This window comes from Struthio camelus, chromosome 1, assembly GCF_040807025.1.
Source record: "Struthio camelus isolate bStrCam1 chromosome 1, bStrCam1.hap1, whole genome shotgun sequence".
Lineage (NCBI taxonomy): Eukaryota > Metazoa > Chordata > Aves > Struthioniformes > Struthionidae > Struthio > Struthio camelus.
In genome coordinates, this window is record NC_090942.1 from 56,038,574 (window position 1) to 56,057,149 (window position 18,576).

The following is an 18,576-nucleotide window of genomic DNA, read 5'->3' on the forward strand; positions in this document are numbered from 1 at the left end:
ATTCCTCTAGCATACATAATTCCCTTGTAGAAATTGCATTGAGAGGTTGAGATGATCTGTCTCAGAACACTGCGAAGTTATGACTGGGCCAGGCACAATAATAAAGGAAGAAAAGAAGCCTTATATGGATCGAGAGCAGAGTGATTTGTCAAGCAATGATCTTCTTTTTAAGCAAACAGTGATACCGGAATGTTACTGTTGGTGATATTATTTTAGGTGAGATATTAAAACAAAGCTCTTTTTTTTTTTTTTTCTTCAGTGTTTTTAACGAGAATAGCATGTTAACCTCAGTGATCTAGGCAGATTTCAAGTAGAATGATTACTTGCCTTAGAACAAGGAGGAGTTTTTATTTGGATATGAATGTGATCTTCACCTCCTTTTCCAGATAGCTGAGAACAGTTTGTTTTTCATGTAATGCCGTTCTCTGGAAAATAATAATGTGATAAAGCTGTAAAGCTGAGGATGTTAAGTTTGTTGGGATAATATGTGCTATGAACATTTGGGTACTTTTTATTGCTGTCTTTTCAGGCCGCAAAGATGTTTGATGAAGAAGGCAGGAAAAAATTTTTCACACAAGACATGAATAATATTCTGCTGGAGTAAGTGCTTATCTGTACAACTCCCCCTTTTGAAAAAGGGGGTGAAAGGAAAAGTATGGGAGAGGAGGTATTACTGAGAATGTTCCTAAAAAGATCTTAACAGTCAATGAAGACAGATCAGTCTAAGCTAGTTACTAGTGAAAGAGATTTGTATATGAATACAATTCCTGTCCTAAGTATCTGTCTGTCTTTATCCACTGTAAAGTGTTTTGTAGTGCCCTGTGTCCTTGACTTTGTGTGCAAAATTCAACAGAACTCTACCATTATTTTCTTCCTGTCCCACATTTTCATAAACTTAAATGCCTTCAGCTTTTATGAAGGAAAATGCAGACTTTTCTGACTCTGTAATCCTTCAACCAAGCATCTGATATAGCAAGTTCTTTGTTCTTACTCTATGAAACAAAAAGTAATCTCTGGAAACAGTAATAGCCAAAATTGAATCAAGCTTGATGTGAAATCGCGGGAGGAAATTAAATTTGAATGTCAGTGTTCAACATTGCTGGGAAAGTATGTCCCTGAAAGTCTTTTGAATGGTCTCTCACCATTGATTAAGACTTCTTCCTTTTTAAAAGGTTAATAACTTAATGCATCTGAAAATATATCCCAAGCTGCTATTTTTAGTATGCATAGCCAGAATGTGTTGTGCATACGAAACTTCCTTAGGTTTTTGTTCAGTCGTCATCTTCATCTTGGAGTGCCTCACTAGTTGGCTGTCTCTTGTTTGTTTGTCAGTATTGAGCTACAGTTACAGGAGATAAATCCTGCCATCCGCAATGGAGTGTACTCTCACCTTGAGGCTTTTGTGCCATGCAATAAGGACACACTGATAAAGCGTCTGAAGAAGTTACACCTCAATGTCCAGGTAACGGCGGGGAAGAGTAGCTCCAGCATAAGTCAGTTGTGTAGTAGTGAGGACAGAGTGCAGAAGGATAGAACAGCAGCTACGCGGTCTCCAGTGAAGCAAAATTTTTTTTTAATCAGTCGCTAGATTGTTTTAAATGCTGTTTTTCTGTGTTCCTATTATTGTGGCTATTCTGAGAACTAGTATTTGCTAAATATTTTAGACCTTTCTGTGTATAAGAATGAAATGTTTTCATTTTGAAAGCTGGATACGGAGTACATATCGAAGTAGCAGAACTAGAGACCCACAGTGATCATAGTTAGGACTATTATTAGTCCATAGTTAGGACTAAAATTACCGCTGTGTTCATTTTTGTTCCAAGAAAAAAAAGGATAGGTTGATGTTAGATGACCTAGCTTATATTGTTTGTACCGATGTACTGCCTTTGTGCTTCAATCTTGCAAGTACTTTGTTTCATTTACAGTTGCTTTTTTTTTTTTAAAGAATATATATGCTCTCCTCTTGAATAGAAATGATATTTGTGACCTAAAGTATCCTGACCTGGTTCTTTAGATGAGATCAGAAGTAAGACTTGCAGAGGATCTGAGGATCGTGAATGCAGAGAACTAAGAACATACTAGGAGGGAAAAGTTTCACGTGCTGTTTCTGCATTCAGCAGTAGGACATAATAACACATAGTATTATAGTTCTTCTCAGGAAATGGTTATGACTCATAATGCAAAGTCAGATGATGTAGGAAGAGAATTTAAAAATATAGGTAAGTGTATAGTATGGTACCACTTTAATGTTTGGAAATAATATTATATACATAGTCCTGATTTTGCTCATTACCCAGAAGACTTTTATACCAGAGTGTTTTTTTTTTTTTTGGAGACTTGATTCATTACTTATTTGCAAGTGTTGGGATACTCTTTGGTCCAGTCGTCTTGCTTTATCCACTCAGTTTTTCTTGCCTCTTTTGATTGAAAAGGATTGTTTAAAGAGATCATGCCATAATATTCCTTAAGTGGTTCCTTGTATGTGGCAACCTTTCATGATTTCTGGGCTTAAGACTACATTAATTGTATGAGAAGTTACAAGCATATGCACGTTCATATTGTTGGCAGACCTTACAGAATTAATGAAGTGTCATGTAGGAAACGACTGTTGCAGTCAATAGTTAGTACTGGAAGTATTGCCACTTGGGAGTGAGAAAAACATAATTTCTCGAATGATCTGAAATGCACTTTACTTTGTGTCTAATAGGATCGCTTTGGTGTTTGTGTTTTCCCAGGATGACCGTTTGAGAGAACCACTGCAAAAGCTGAAACTGGCTGTCAGTAATGTCATGCCTGAACAGTTATGCAAATATCAAGAGGATTGTCAGGCCCGTAATCAAGCCAAGAATGCCAAGTAGGTACTTCTGGAATCTGTACGTGACCATTCTAGAGGCCAGCTGGAAGCCTGTCACCAGGTTGTTCATTCCCTGAGCTCAAAGTAGTATGCTCCAGTTTCTTTGTGCATGCCTGTAAGTTTTGAGTTGTACAAAGTACCTAAAGTTTCATCTAAATGAGGTGATCACCTTACTCTAGAAAGAAATCCTGTTAAATGAATGGTATCGATCATGAGAGAAAGAAATTGTACTCTGTGAGGGGGATACCGGAGACCTCAGCATGCTAGATTAATAGAGAGACAATAGAAGGAAGATGCGTTCATGTTTTGACTGTCTTTTGTGCTTTTGTTCTTGTTCCTTGTAGTTGTTTCCCTCCTAGCTAACTGATTTTAGACTTGCTGATCAACGAATTCATGCTTCTGCCTCTTTCTGTCTCCACGTAGAGGCACTATTTGAAGTTTATCATCAGCATCCTGATGACGTCCATCCAGTGTGCCCCTTTTCCTCATGATAGTGAGGACCACAAAGCAATAGGGAAGAGGAAGATGAACTGTTTACCCTTCCTAGAAGGGTATAATGAGAATCTGAAGACAGGCCCCTTTTTTCTGGCACCTAACACAGGACGTTAATTCCTTATTTAAGGAAGCAGTTTGTATCTGTGTCATGTACCTATAAAGAAAACAATTGTTCTAAACTTAGGTTGCAAGCAGAAGATGAACGAGAAAAAAATGGATCAGAGGAAGATGATGATGAAAAGCCTGGAAAGAGGGTTGTGGGGCCCAGAAAAAAGTTTCACTGGGATGATACAGTGAGGTGAGCTGAAACTACCTTTTTCCACCAAGATTTTTCGCCGCCTTCATAATAGGATCACCAGGGTGATGATTTTGCACAATACATTATTAATAAATAATCCTCTCAGAAGCACAGTTCATTGAACCTTTGGAGAGCATTGGGGCAAAATAGGCAAGCTAGAAAGCTGCACACGCTTTTCTTTAACTTGAAAGGCAAGATCATGCCCAACTCTTTTTTTTTCACTGCTTATTGATGTGATTTGTCCAAAGGCAGGAAAATTTTTCTGGTGCTAACACCATGGGCTGCTTTAAGCAAAGAACAGAAGTGTAAGCAGAGTTACAGCTGCTTCACGCCACTCTAGGAACGCTGTCACAAAACACTGTCATCCAAAGAGCAGTTAAGATTTGTCACGATAACAGAGACCACCAAAATTGGCTGTGCTGTGTTGGCAGGCTTCCCAGTTCTCAGGCAAGCCAGAATTCAGAATATGTGATGGCTACATCTCCTTTGGACAAAAAAAATCTGTTGTCTCTGGAGAGCAGCAGCACAGATTCTTGTCCGAAATGCTGCAGTCTCATTGCTCTATTTCCTAGAGTAGATTTTATTGATAAACAGGATTATTTAGATTATTTAAGAGAGAGATATGCTTTTTAGCAAGCAGATCCCACTAAACTAGTCATTTCCCATGGAAGATGTAAGCTGATTATAGAACAAGCAAGAGTATTATTTAGAACATGCCATTGGATTTCTCAAAATAAATCTTTATTCATCCATATTATGGTAGGACAACAGGGACGCGAGCTTTTTGGAATATGTATAACCAGCATAGCTTGGGTTGGCTTGGAAGAGCCATATTTAGAGACGAGATATTTAAGTCTTTTGTTTTTTCAGTTCAGCCTTTTCATGAGGCTCAGAAGGGTGAACGGTGTCTAAATCTGTGCAATTTTAATTTTTTTTTTAAGGACACTAAAAAAAAAAAACAGCATCCCTGTCAGAAAAGCTGTTCTGTTGAAATAGTAAGTGTAGAATGGGATTCATCACTTGCTTTTGGCAAAGTGAGAGAAGACATCTCAGGTGTGAGGAGACCACAAAGGTGATGTGGGAATAAATACAAAAAGTTACTAAAGATAAAAAGAAATGAGCTATAAGGCCTGATGGAAACTGAGGAGAATAGTGGCAGGGCACAAATGTACCAGTTATGGTAGCAAACATGTTAGAGGTAAGTGTTAAACCAAAAAATGGTTAGAGATGAGCTCTTTCTATAACTGCCAGTGGATAGCAGTTATACAGCGTTAGTTCTTCCATTTCTCAGGGCTTTTCTGCTGAGCTTTAGAAAGGACTATTTCTTTCAATACGTTTGCTCTGTGTTTGTTTTTTCTTTAGGTCTTTGTTGTGTAATCTTGTCAAGATCAAGCTGGGATGTTATGAGCTAGAGCCAAATAGAAGTCAATCTGCTGAAGATTACCTCAAAACCTTTATGGAAACAGAGGTGAAACCACTTTGGCCTAAAGGCTGGATGCAGGCAAGGTAAGATACACACTTGATATATCTATTTATTGTGTTGTGACTATTTCCTGAACCTTATTTGTTGTGATACAGTTCATTCATCCATGTACTACTGACGTTAAGGATTGTTTAAAAGTTCAAAATATGCCAGTGCAACTGGAATATTATAGAAGAGTGGATGTGTTTTTTCAAAAGTAAAGTTTCCATCTTGTGTGGAAGCTTGAGAGTTGAAAGAACACTGCTTTTCTTGGAGAATTATTCCCTTTAGTCATCTGCCAGAGACTGAATTTACTAACGTTCATAACATTGTCCATGATGCTCCTTTTTGGGAGGGAGAAAAGGGTGACTGCTTGGAAAGCTTTTCCTGTGATGGAGGATGATACAGAAAGCAGTGTTATCTGTCATACTGCATCTCAGACTGCTTACAAAATACATAGACTTTAAATTTATAAACCGGAATTTCAACACCAGAGTTTTTTTTAAAAAACAAAAAAAAACACGTTTTATAGCAAGTTTTGTACTCTTATTTCCTATGTACAATCAGGATGCTCTGTGGTGCCGCTGTTCAAAATACACCAGTGTTCTTAGTGAAAACTTGTGCTTGATTCCTACTGATGTATTAAGAAGGGAACAACCACGCAGAGCAAGAATAAAATGAGATAACCAGTCATTCTGAAATACAAATTTGGCAAAATTCTCAAGCATTTTGAAGTGGGAGGAGAAAAGAAGCAAATACATATGACAAGTTTGAATCCTTTCCTTCTGTAGCACCCATCACAAGACAGTTTTCTATCAAATCTTTACGTAAGTGTGAAAGCTAGGTGATATAACAGTACTAATAGATTTGCTGAAGGATATGTTGAGTATAAATTAGTCAAATCTGTATCAAGTTGTAAAAATAACTACACTGAGTAGTCAGTGTAAAAAATGAGGGTGTAATAACTTGCTTGTGAAATAGTAATGAAATGAACAAATGAAATACTACATTTCTTGGCATACTAGAGGCTTATTTTTTATTCAAGGATCTAACTTTATATAGTAAATATGTCGATGAATACGTCAGTAAAATGTTAACCTATTTGGAAGGCTTTGCTGAAGTAGACAAGACATGAAATTGCAGTTTTGCTTAAGAGAAGATGCAGAGAGATCACTGATGATAGCAGTGAAGTAGTCAGGTGAAGGTGTGTGGTCATTCTAGAATGTGTAAGTGAAGCATGTCAAAACATTGTATTTGAAAACATTATAGCATATAAGGTACCCTTTCCATAGGGTAAGTATGCTTTAAAAGTTCTATCAGGTATTTAAACTTTCTCTAAAAGTGGTTTCAAGGAATAAAGCAATGATAAGAGCTGTTTGAACATAACTTTCTGTTGACCAGCATGGTTTGTTCACAAACTGGGCAGTTTTGATACCACAAACTGGGCAGTTTTGATACCACAAACTGGGCAGTTTTGATACCACAAACTGGGCAGTTTTGATACCACAGTGATATGTATTCACGTATAGATCATCCTGTACTTGCATCTAGAAACTATTTTGAACACTGTGGAAGACTTCCATCAAGCATGTTTTTTATTGAGTTGTACTTTATCAATCATTACTGTTTTTATATCTAAATGTATAATTTGCATCCTATCCTGCATACTTCTGGGAGGTGTCTGAAGGAGAGACTACTTGTTCTCAGTCCTAAATTTTAGGAATATTTCATATTTTGTCTGTAAAGATTCTAGGCTAAACTCTGGAAAACCACTTTCCACTGTCTGAAATGTTTATCTCGCTGTTGTGAGATATCAAGGCTTGTACACCAGTTATGTTGATTTCAAAGCACAAATCAACTATGTTGTTATAACCCTTAAGCTCTAACATATTATAACTGCAATGGATGAATTTGTTGCTTTCAGTGTTTCTGTCAGAAAACTGGATGTTCTTATGTGCCCAGTGAAAGCAAGTCAACAGTTTACTATTTTTGGGGACCTGACAAGAGAAGAAATAGTTTTGTACTGTAACAAGACCATCTGCACTGGAACCACTGTTTGTATTTTGGGCTTTTCAGAAGCAAATGGACATCTGTCCTTTATAGGATAGCTCTTTCCTTTCCATAAAACTCAGGCTGCTTTCTGTCTAAAAATCTGCTTCAAACAGGAGTAAGTAACTGTGTGAAACAGGTGATGACCAAACTGTAATGACTGGGCCAAAAGGTAGATAAATGTTTTGTCAAAGGTTATATTGTAAGAAAGAGAATATGGATGTCGACTCCTGCATGATAAAACTGCCAGTCGGTAGAAAAGGAATGGTAAGCGTTTTGTTCCCTTTCTGGAAGTCACTGATCAGAACAACTAGCTTTAACTTCATCATGCTTGTTGAATGTGTGTTTATTCCATAGCGGTTGTATACTATTGCATTTTGATGCATTCAGCTTTGACGTGCGTTTCTGTTAATTGAATGGTCCAACTTACAGCCCTCTTTCAAACAGGTAAAGAGGGATGTATAGAAATAGAGTTTTAGATAAAATAAGATTTGTACTGTGCTTTGTGAATCTGTCAATGTTTTGGCTATAACGTATACTAAGCAAATTCTTTTCAATTAACTGGCTACATAGGAGATAAACCAGTAAATGCTTTTTCTGCAAGGCAGTAGTAAAAGCATCTTTCCTGGCGCGTGACAGGCTATATCAATAATCAGGGACATGATATTACAGCATTGTAGTGTAAATGATTTCCTACAGAAATGATTCTAGATCCAGGGGAGCACTTCTCTACTCTCCATTTAAGAAATGATCTATTGTAACTTGTAGGCAAACAGTTATGCGTGGAAAGAGGAAAAGCAAATATTTCCTAGGATCTGACAATGGTAACCCCTAATACAATAATTACTCATCTCCTGGGTGCTATAAGTTCCTCATCTTGTTGGGGCGTTATGGTAGGGATGATCATGCTGAAGGCTTACGTTTTGTAGCTCTATGTGCGGCCTTGAGCAAGAAGGAGCTACAGAAACTGGAGAAAATTCAGACATTTTGTATTAAAAATGGCCTACTGACAGGTAAACATGTATTTCATAAGAAATGCTTACTAATTCAAGTAGGTCCACAGTACCCAAACTTTGTAGGTTCAACTCAGTAAAGTGCTTTTTGTTTATTTTTCTTCTTCTCTTAAAGACATTGTTCCCTGTAGCTTAGTGCAGAAGCATGAGGTAAGGGTACCTCAGTGGTAACTTCAGCTGTAAGATGTACTGTTTTCATTGGCCCAAGTGTATCACAAGTACAATGTCCATTGTTGTGTGCGTGTGTTTTTTTAATATGCATACCTTCCATACTCTGCCCCAGGAAATTTTATTGTGATATACATGGATTTAGAGAAACACCTTTCATCCTAAAGGATTCCAAATCCTTTTTATATAAACAGGTTGCATGTTAATTCCATATCTAGCTAAAAAAACTGTGCAATCTATGTATATGTTTAAAATAGGCTTCCTGTCCCTTTTACTTCTATTTCCATTAATTCCAAGAGTTTTGTCATCTTTGAAGATGATCTCGCAAGTAGACTTGTGGCGCATTTTTTTGGTAGTTCTGGTGGGAGCTCCTGTGCGATTCAGGCAGCGCGCTTGACCTGAAATCGTAATCAGAGAAACAGTCTCATACTGAAGCATCTCATGACCTTTAGCATTAAAAAATATGTATGCCATAGAGTGATTATTTTCCAAGCATGTTTTTTGCTTTAGAATGTGTGTGTGTTACTCTGTCCTTTTGTGCATCGTACCTTTTGATTTCTGTCCTTGTAGTAATTACACTTCTTGTCTTGAACTTTGAAGCGTGGCATTACAAATTACCAGTGTTTGGGATGCCAGAAATGAAAAAGACTAAGGAAAAGACAAAGCACCAAGGAGAAAGTGTGGGGGAGGGGGAAAATTGTTTGGAGAAGATGGATAGTTCCAAAAGTGGCAAATTGAACTTGTAATGAGGAAAGTCTGTATCGATTCCTGCTGTTTTTCATAGGCATTCAGTAGTCTCTGGAGAGTAATGTAATACCGGTTTGGAGACTGGTGGGCTGAAGAAAATAGATGCAAGCATGGAGCTGAAAGTTTTAACGGTGGAATGGCAAACATTGGAACCATAGCTAGGATGTTAATGTTTTCGTATTAGTTTGCATGAGACTTGTGGATACATGGATTTTTTCATAACTGTTGCAGCTCTACAGGATGTGTTATCGGTGGTGAAAGCTGTTTAGACAGCTGCTTGAGATGTGGTCCGTGTTTACATAATGACATTGGTGTAGGAAAACCTTGGCTGTTTCTGTGCAATACCACTCTAGGCTTGCCTACTTGGGAGTAGGGAAGGGGAGTGAGTTTTCATTAGTTATCTGGTTATAGCTGCATTTGGATAGCAAGCTGTAGTATAGGTACAGGTCATGAATTGTTCTAACTTTCCAGAGCAGGAGTTGATAACATGGGAGTAAAAGCATGTGAACTTTCTTGGGATTATTATATTGAGTCTTGCCATTTATGGAGCTGCACGACTGGCTCTATAGTAAAATGCAAATGTAGATGCAGTGTAATTGATATCACGGAAACGGTACACAATAGCTTATACAGAATATTAAAAAAACTTAAAACAAGAGTGTCTCTTCTATTGTGATTTCCCACCCCTGTCCCCTTACTTGAAAAAAAAAAAAAAAAAGAAAAAAAAAGAAAAACAGCAAACTCAAACCTGTGATCAGTGTGTGGGTAGTTAGTGTGACGAGTTTAAAGTAATCCTTAATTTGATATTTGAACTATTGTTAACTGCCCTGAGAAGGGGGGAGAATTCAAAATGTTTCTTCTGTCCTGCTGAAGGAGGTAATGGTGTTATGTTGACTTTGCTTGGCCATTGACTTTTAAGTATTTTAAATGTAAAATGTAAAATACTTTAAGAATTTTAAATGTAAATCCCTTTTTAATTAACATTTTTCTCTTTATGCCTGCCTGTAACTGCCACTGTAATAGCAATGCAGATAATATACTTACCATCTAATTTGAGGACAGATAATCAAAGTGTTGTGAAAATTTAAGGGTAGCTGAGTACCTGGGGATCATATGCTGATTGTCCCTGTAGAATCACCTTGTGTTTCTTTTCTCACCCCTCTTCCAGGATGCTTTTTAAAGAAAGTCGAAGTGTTCACAATCACCTCACTTCTGCTCCGTGAGTATAACATTGACAATTGCTAGTATCTTCAGGTAGTTCATAGCATTGTGTGGCTTGCTTCTTACTCTTTTCCTGTTTTCTCTTCCCCTCTGTTCAGAAAGAGGTAGCATGAAGGGAGATATTTAGGGGTTTCTTGGAAGATATTTATGAAGTTCCTAAAGTTTTAATGCCTTAACATGTGCCTGTAGTGTTCTTGGGGCACTGTAGTTTAACTCAAGCATGAGTTGATTAAATATCTCAAGTGGGTATTCATTCTTGGATTAATGCCTTTTCATCAAAGTATTTCAAAATGCTGTACACTGCCTAAATTTTGCTATGTAGCATAACAAATTGAACCCACAGACGGCAGTATTTCCTGGTCGTCTTCTCCTCAGAAATACCTCCTACCAACAGCAGACTATTGTATGTTGATGGAATTTTACCTTCCTGATTCTCGAACAACACTGTATCCCCCTGGGGACCCGTTATCATTAAGTCAGTGTTCAAATAACTAGATGGCATTCAAAGTCATAACTAAATTACAACTTTTGTGATAGATACAGTTAACAGGCTATTTTTCTACACAATACTAAAACTGATCAGTGATCCACCTTCAGGAAGATAAATACTTTTTAAAACCAGACATGTTCCAAATCGCTTTGGAAAGGCGCATGAGAGAACTATAAGGTGTTAATCTGTTGATCCTTTTGAGGACATAGAAGTGAGATAAGAACGTAAGAAGGGCTTAGTTTCTAATTTGAAACTGAGGAGTATTAATGCTACCCTTGTTTGCATAACTGCAGTTGACACAGTCACGTTCATTTAAATAGCAGAAAAGACTAGAAGCATATTAAACTGCAACAAACAAATTAGATATGTTTTATATTTGACAAGCAACAAATCACTTTGCTGGCATGGGGGGCGGGGCGCATACCACAACTGTTTTTGTAGTTTGATGTAATACAAAAGGGGTGAGATAAAAGATGGCAATATAAAGTGAAATTATATAGGTGTTACAGGTAATTTTAGTCTGGATAAAGCTCTGCCAAGTAGGCAAAATCTTAAGATTGTAAGAGGCTGAAATGACTTGATATTTTGAGTTTTTTCTAAACTGAAAAAGTAAAAAAAACAAGTGTCTTGCATTGACATACACTAGATTATATCAACAATTCCGTGAGTGTTTATATCTAATATATCTACAGAGACACCTGACAAGTGAAAATAGACTAAAAGTATGCTCATTCTCTTTTCCAACCCCTCTCCGCCCCCCCCAACCCTCCTGACACTTGAACCCAATTTCTGTCTCAAGGATAGTATATTATAAAGGATGACTACTGGACGCCAGCTTTATAGTTTATTTGGATATAATCAGGGTAACAGTTAATATTAAAATGACTTGCCTGTCTTTTGTCTTCTGATTTGCTTATCTGTCTCTTCTGTTTTAGGGCAAAAAAGAAGGTGATTCTGGCACCTAAACCCAAAGTGAAGGTAAATGCAGCCTGTTTTAAATTAAGACTTTGATGTGACTCTGACTTGAACAGTTTTCTGCCTGTGATCTAAAAAAATTCTGGCAGAAAGTTTCCATTAGAAAATCCTAATTTAAGGAAATGCTGTAAGAGCTTATTCATTTGGTAACGTAGGCTTTAAACCGAGTAATACAAAAGACTTATCTGTATAGCTCTTAAGTTTAAACTATATAAGTTTTGAAAATAGACTGTGAAGAGGTACTAGTTGCATTGAAGTTTCAAAATGTTTGTGTGCTTTGTTTTTGTTTTCACCTCGTTATATTTGGCAACATTGGAAAAATCTGTATTTGGGGGGGAATAACAGAAGTTGATACAGGTTCTCAGTAAACGTGACTGGGTGTTGTCTGAAATCAGTAGTCATTTTGCCTAAAGATCAGATTAGCTATCCTGTTCTTTGCAGCATAGATTATTCTTAACTGTGTGGGGTAGTCATCTTTGTGGAGCGACAGCACTGGGTTTTTTAATATAAATATTGGATTAGTACACCTGACTCTGATACCTAGGTATCATAGGTACCTTTATATAGAAAATTCAACAGTAAATCTTCATCTGAATTTACAGAATGATAGTAACATACTAAAGAAAACTTTGGTTCAGCTTTAGGAAGGCTGCTAAGCGTTTTTTCCTTCTCTTTCTTCTCAGGACTCCAGTCCAAAGAAAGAACAGAAAACCTGTACATCTTCAGTCAATTCAGGTTGTGCTACTACGCTGAGTTCCAGCGCACCTATCTGCACCCCAGCCGGCTCTAGCTGCACACCAGCTCCGGAGACTATCTGCTTGGATGACTCACTGGATGAAGACCTCTCTTTCCATCCACCCTCACTGGATTCTATCTCTGATGCTCTGGCAGTTATCAATAACGGTGCCAAGGGATCACCTCTTGGGTCTACTGTAGAAACACCAACATCAAGACCTCGCCCTGGGCTGAGGGAAGAGAAACTGGCAAGCATCATGAGTAAGTTGCCTCTGGCAACTTCAAAGAAAGTAGAGCCCACTCAGACACCCCATTCATCAAGTCTTATTGCTGGTCACACAGGGCCAGTACCAAAGAAACCCCAGGACTTAGTTCACACTGGTATCTCTTCAGGCCTTATTGCTGGATCTTCAATTCAAAATCCTAAGGTTTCCTTAGAGCCTTTGCCAGCCAAACTACTTCAGCAAGGACTGCAGAGGTCAAGCCAGATCCAAGCTGCTTCCTCCTCTTCACAGACCCATGTTTCTTCCTCTAAGACCCAAGCAGCTATTTCCACCTCCTCTCAAAGACCCAAGGAGGCTAATATCTTGGTATCATCTTCTGAGGCCCAAAGTGGTTCTTCCTCAACATCGCAAGTGACAAAGGTGCACCAGCATTCAGCTGTACAACAGAAATATGTATCTCCTCTGCAAGCAACCATTAGTAAATCACAGACCAATCCAGTGGTGAAATTGAGTAGTAATCCTAAACTATCTTGTTCATCACCAGTCATCAAGGCTCAAGATAAGTCTGTAGTGTATCGCCTGCCTTTGTCTAATGCCTCATCTGGAAGCGGCTCTCAAGTATCTCACCCACTGGTTTCTCGGACAACATCCAGCACCTCTACCTCTAGTAACTATTTAGCCAAGGCTATGGTGTCACAGGTTTCTTCCCAGGGTTTCAAGCCTCCCTTCTCCATGGCTGCCTCTCCCAAACCTGCTGCCTCTCCCAAGTCCACTGCCTCTAAGCCCTCTGTGACGCCCAAGCCCAATGCATCACCTAAATTTTCATCGAAGTCCACCTCATCCCCCAGGCCTGCAACAACACCCAGTTCTTCCAGTTCAAGTGCACTAGTTTCCCAGAGTAGTCACTCCAGCAGCAACTCCCTTCATAAACAGACCAGTGGTGTAAATATCAGCAGGCAGTCTCCCACAATGAATTTGCTGCCCTCTAATCGCACCTCAGGCCTTCAGCCTGCAAAGAACCCTCAGGCTTCTTCAAAATTGCCCAACTCTTCTCCTTCTGGAACTGTTGGCAAAAATAATTTGGGTGGAGTTGGAATGAATGTACCTGCCAGCAGAGGCAGTAATCTTAACTCAAGTGGAGCTAGTAGGACTAGTCTATCTGGGGGAGCAGGAAGTGGAACACAGGGTGCTACTAAGCAATTGTCAACTCCACACAGACCATCTTCTGCCTCAGGGTCTCCAGTTGTAGCAGCCAGTGTGCAGGTATGCATCTAATGGGTTTACAATTAAATCTTACGTTGATAACTTATTACACGTACTTCATAAACATCCTTTATTAAAATATCTTGATTTGAAAATGATTTAATATCTATACTGAACCTCTACTAAATATAGAGGCTAATACTGAAACCTTTTTACACTAATGAAACGAGCACTTCCAACTGATTGTGAAATCCAAGGATCGGGCGAGGGAAGGAATCCTCACTTAAATTATTGGCTGGTCAATATGGCGGTGCAGCAGAATTCAGTGTTTTCAATTTTTTGTTTTGGGTTTTTTAAACACTGGAAAAGGTAAGCTTTTGTGGCCACGATTTCAGGGGATGCAGTATTGTCCTGCATTATTGGATAGGCGTTTTCTTGTATATTTGCTTTCTTGTGATGATGGTGCTCATGTGAAAAGCTATCTTGGTACGCTTCTTGCCACACTTCATGCTTAATTTGCAAAACTGGAGTTCAGTTGTTTGTCAGTATAGAGTTTGTGGTATTAGAGTATAACACCAGACATCTATTAAAATAACACTTGCAAGCCTTTTCTAATATTTGATTATATCCTACAGAGTAAAATATATATTTTTTTTCTCAAACTGAATGAAAGAGCTCACCAATACATAAGTTTCCTAGAAATGGTTTGAGAGAGCTCATGCAGAGCTTTCTCCATAAAGATAAGACAAGCCATACAAAACAAATATTTGGAAAGTATTGTTCTAAAAGCCATGCACACCTGTTTACCCAGAAGACAATCTGCTTTCCAAAATTGTATGTTCTTCTTACTGGGAATGATTTAATTACTGAGATAATTTGAGGTATTTGTCTCTCTTTATTGCTCTCTTCGCTTCTTCAGTAAAGTTAAAGGCTAAGTCATTGTAAGTCAGAATCTTAGTCTATATTAGAATTAAATTAGAAAAGCCGTGTGTTTTCCTGAACAGTGTGTATAGCTATTGCATGGATACTCATTTTTTTTGTATAAAGCTTTATACAATTCTTTTAGCATGCTATCAATTGTTTTGATGCAGATGTGTAAGAGGATGATTTTCATGAGGCAGTTTTGTGGTGTTTCACTCTGCTGTACCTTAAGTAGGTCTGTTGTGTTAAACAACAGATATGCCTGGCAGGCTCTGACACGACTTTGCCATCATTTTGGGTGCTTTGAATGGAAAAAAAGCACAGCAAATACACTGTGCAAGGGCCACGTAGGTACCAAATAGGGCCTAGAGAAGAACTGAACCAGGTATATTGCAGCTTGGATGCTTCAGAAAGTGCCTTCCCTGACATGCAAGCATGTAGTTAAATGGGTTGGGAACTGAGGGTTTTGGGAGCTGAGGGTTTTCTCTCATGCAGTGCACGCAAGCTGGTGGATGAAATTGCAGTGATGTGGAAAAAAACCTGAAGTGGCTGTGGTAGTACTTAAAGATGACAGACCAGAGCAATAACTAGTAACCTTCTGTGGATGGTGTGAGGAATGCAGTGATGTTGAAGAGGAGGACTGGAGCAGGGCTGGTGGATAATCAAGTAACGTGATAACATACTGTAATGCAGCAAAATACATACAATGTTTTGGCATGTAAAAAGGGGAAATCAGCTAGAGGAACTGGGCAGGTTATGGTGTTACTAAGTTCATTACTGTGACTTTACATGTGTTTTTCCGGCTGACACTTCAGAAGGCACCTCGGTAAACTGGAGATGGTTCAAAAGAGTGATGCAAGGTTGATACAGGATCTGTAAGGCAGTTGCTGCTGTGCAGACTGAGGCTCAGTCAGTGTGGTGCATGCAAGAGATTAGAGTTGAATTACCACACAATCCAAGTACCCTGAAGGAGCAGAAAGATTCATGACAGCAGAAGGCCTTTTTTTTTTAGCCTGAATGATCTAATGGCTGGCTACTGAACTTAATTCCAGCCTAGCTATAAGGTACAACGTACCAAGGAGGGGGAACTAACTCCTAATACATCACATAGGGCTGAAGTGAATCTTCTTTCCACTAAGTGTTTAGGTATGTAATACCTCTCTAAATGAGATTATGCTAATCAGTCAGAAGGTAAGAATGATGCATGAGTTGCTTATTAGACTGTCCTGGTCTGCATACATAGGTCAGACTAGATCATTTCATCTGATACTAGGATTTTCCTATCGTGGAAGAGTTTCCAAAAGGTGTACTTCCCTCCTTTTCCCCTTTGAGAGTTAATTACTTGAATGTAAACTTGCCCTTACTATAGCTTCACCAAAATTTTACTATAAGCTACTCTTATCTGGTTGCATCTTAAGAATACAAAGCCAAAGTAATCTAAAACTCAGCAGCCATCTTACAGTTTCTTAATAAAAACACGTGCTGTTTGTATTCTTGAGCAGAATCTTTCTTAGACTTTTAGCTCTTAATGACTCAGATTTTATATGACCAGGGTGAACCCTCTTATGAAGTGCTAGTGTAGTTGAGATAAATGGAAACATTTGGAATGTACTTCTCTTTCTAGGGCATTTTCTGTCCTTTCCATCACTGAACTTCTCTCCTTTTTCAGAAAGTAAACAAAGTCTTGGCAGAATATGTTAACAAAGCTGCTTTCTCTTTTCAGGCATTTTACAAAGGAACAATTGCAAGAGATTGCAGTATGGCTTTTATGTCATTGCACACTAAAGATTACATAGTGAATGGCTGTCATTTTTCTTTAGGGGCTTATCGTGAAATTAATACTTTTAAATGCAAAAGAGAATAAGGATGTGTATGTGTGTATGAAGATTTTCATCCATGTACTTTTCCAGGTGTGGGACAGAGTATGTCTTATGTATGTAGACAGAAGCTGTCACTGCTAAGATTACTAATGCAAACAGTTTCTACAGATGTGAGATCTGTAGCTGTTTAGACTTAAAGGATAGTAACATTTTAATATTTTGTTTTCTTATGAGTTGCTAAACATTCTTTAGTTGCTTTCAGCATATTAAGAACAAAATTGGTAATAGAAACTTTATTCTTCCTGTGGCGTTTTCATCGCTTTGCTTTTTATGTAAGTTGTTACAATACAATTCAAGGAAATGTCCTTTTCACTTTGGTATCAGGTATTCATTAAAACCTATTTAAGTTTTGTTTTTAGTTAAGGCTTACTTGTCCAAATGCACAGGTCTGGGAGTCCTGCTCACACTTGAGTCTTTTTAGCTAAAATACCTACAAAATATCTGAGTCTTCTAAATGTTTTCTGTACTGGCTATGTTGTAGTAGATCATTTGAGAACTGAACAGTAGCGTATAAAGTCACGATATGTTTAGTGAGGGAAAGATAGTTAAACAAGAATGAGCTGGGCAGCTTCTAACGTTTGAGGAATTAATGCAATTTGGGAACTATTGCAGCTGAAATGTTCTGGCTGATCTTGATTTTTCATTTTAAATTACAATGCATTTAATTTAATTGTGACATATGCAGGGTAGAGAGATTATTTTTTCAAGTGGGAAGTCTTTCTTGTCTTTTGCTCTGAAATATTCTGTATGCATTTATGTATAGGCATGTGTATATGTATATGCATATGTATATCTGCATCTTGGCAGCCTGACTTCTCTCTTGAAGTATGGTGGCTGTTAAATGTGGATTTTTGACTCTCAAATTATTACTTTTAAGCAACTTCTTTAGAAATAGTATGGGGGGGGGTGATTTTGTGCTTCTAAAAGAACTTTAGACCTGCATCTGATGATTTTGTTATTAATTTAATGGAAACGCTGCATTTCTGACTACTGATTCTGTGCATAATTAGTAAGATAAAGGAAATTATCTGCGAGGCTGACAAGAAAAGCATAAGAGTTGGAACTATGTTGCCGTTCCTGCATCTGAGATGTAGTTGTGCTTGTCTAGCAAACTAACAATGGGAAGACCTCCTAGGTGGATAAGTGGATACTTGTTAACAATTTAAGGGCCATACTTAACAGAAAATAATTGACTCCTATCTCCTTAGAAGATGCTGCTGAAAATGAAGCTTTAAAATCTTGAAGTACTCCTTCTTTTTGTACAGTCAACAGCAGGAGCATCATTACTGGCTAATGCCTCACCTCTGACTCTCATGGCCTCACCCCTGTCTGTAACCAGTCAGAATGTGACGTCTGCGCCATTAACTCCTTTTGGGATGCTGGGTGGCCTTGTTCCTGTGACCGTGCCCTTCCAATTTCCCTTGGAGCTGCTTGGCTTTGGGACGGACACAGCTGGAGTGACAACCACCTCGGGATCTACCTCAGCAGCTTTCCACCACAGCCTAACTCAGAGTAAGTGTTACTAGTTGTCAGGCTGCTGTAAGGAAAGTTGCGCACTGAAAACTGAAATTGAGAAAGGAAGCAGTGGTAACTGAGTGACTTAAATTCAGTTCAGGAAAACCCATAGAGGGGAGATTAAATGTGACTTATCTGGTTTTAAAAAAAAAAAAAAGTCATATTCATGTTATTCAAATGTTATGGATCACCTTTGATAGATTTAACTTCATCATTGTCATGTTCATAGTGGATGGCTGGATTTGAATGTGCTTTTTCAGGTTAACTTATTGCCATATCTTTAGAAGGGAATATATCTTTAAAAGTCTCCAAATTTTACAATACAA

General features: G+C 38.2%; 1 protein-coding gene across 1 annotated transcript in view; it reads left to right on the top strand.

Annotated features, from left to right (window-relative positions):
• The window catches only part of UBN2 (ubinuclein 2), a 55,702-nt gene that overhangs the window by 26,275 nt on the left and 10,851 nt on the right, over nt 1-18,576 (top strand). Inside the window, exons 7-15 of the mRNA XM_068940234.1 lie at nt 530-600; nt 1,333-1,462; nt 2,736-2,854; nt 3,534-3,647; nt 5,010-5,153; nt 10,255-10,305; nt 11,733-11,775; nt 12,456-13,994; nt 18,001-18,247. Of these exons, the coding sequence (XP_068796335.1) occupies nt 530-600; nt 1,333-1,462; nt 2,736-2,854; nt 3,534-3,647; nt 5,010-5,153; nt 10,255-10,305; nt 11,733-11,775; nt 12,456-13,994; nt 18,001-18,247 (2,458 nt within the window). The remainder of the gene's footprint in view (nt 1-529; nt 601-1,332; nt 1,463-2,735; nt 2,855-3,533; nt 3,648-5,009; nt 5,154-10,254; nt 10,306-11,732; nt 11,776-12,455; nt 13,995-18,000; nt 18,248-18,576) is intronic.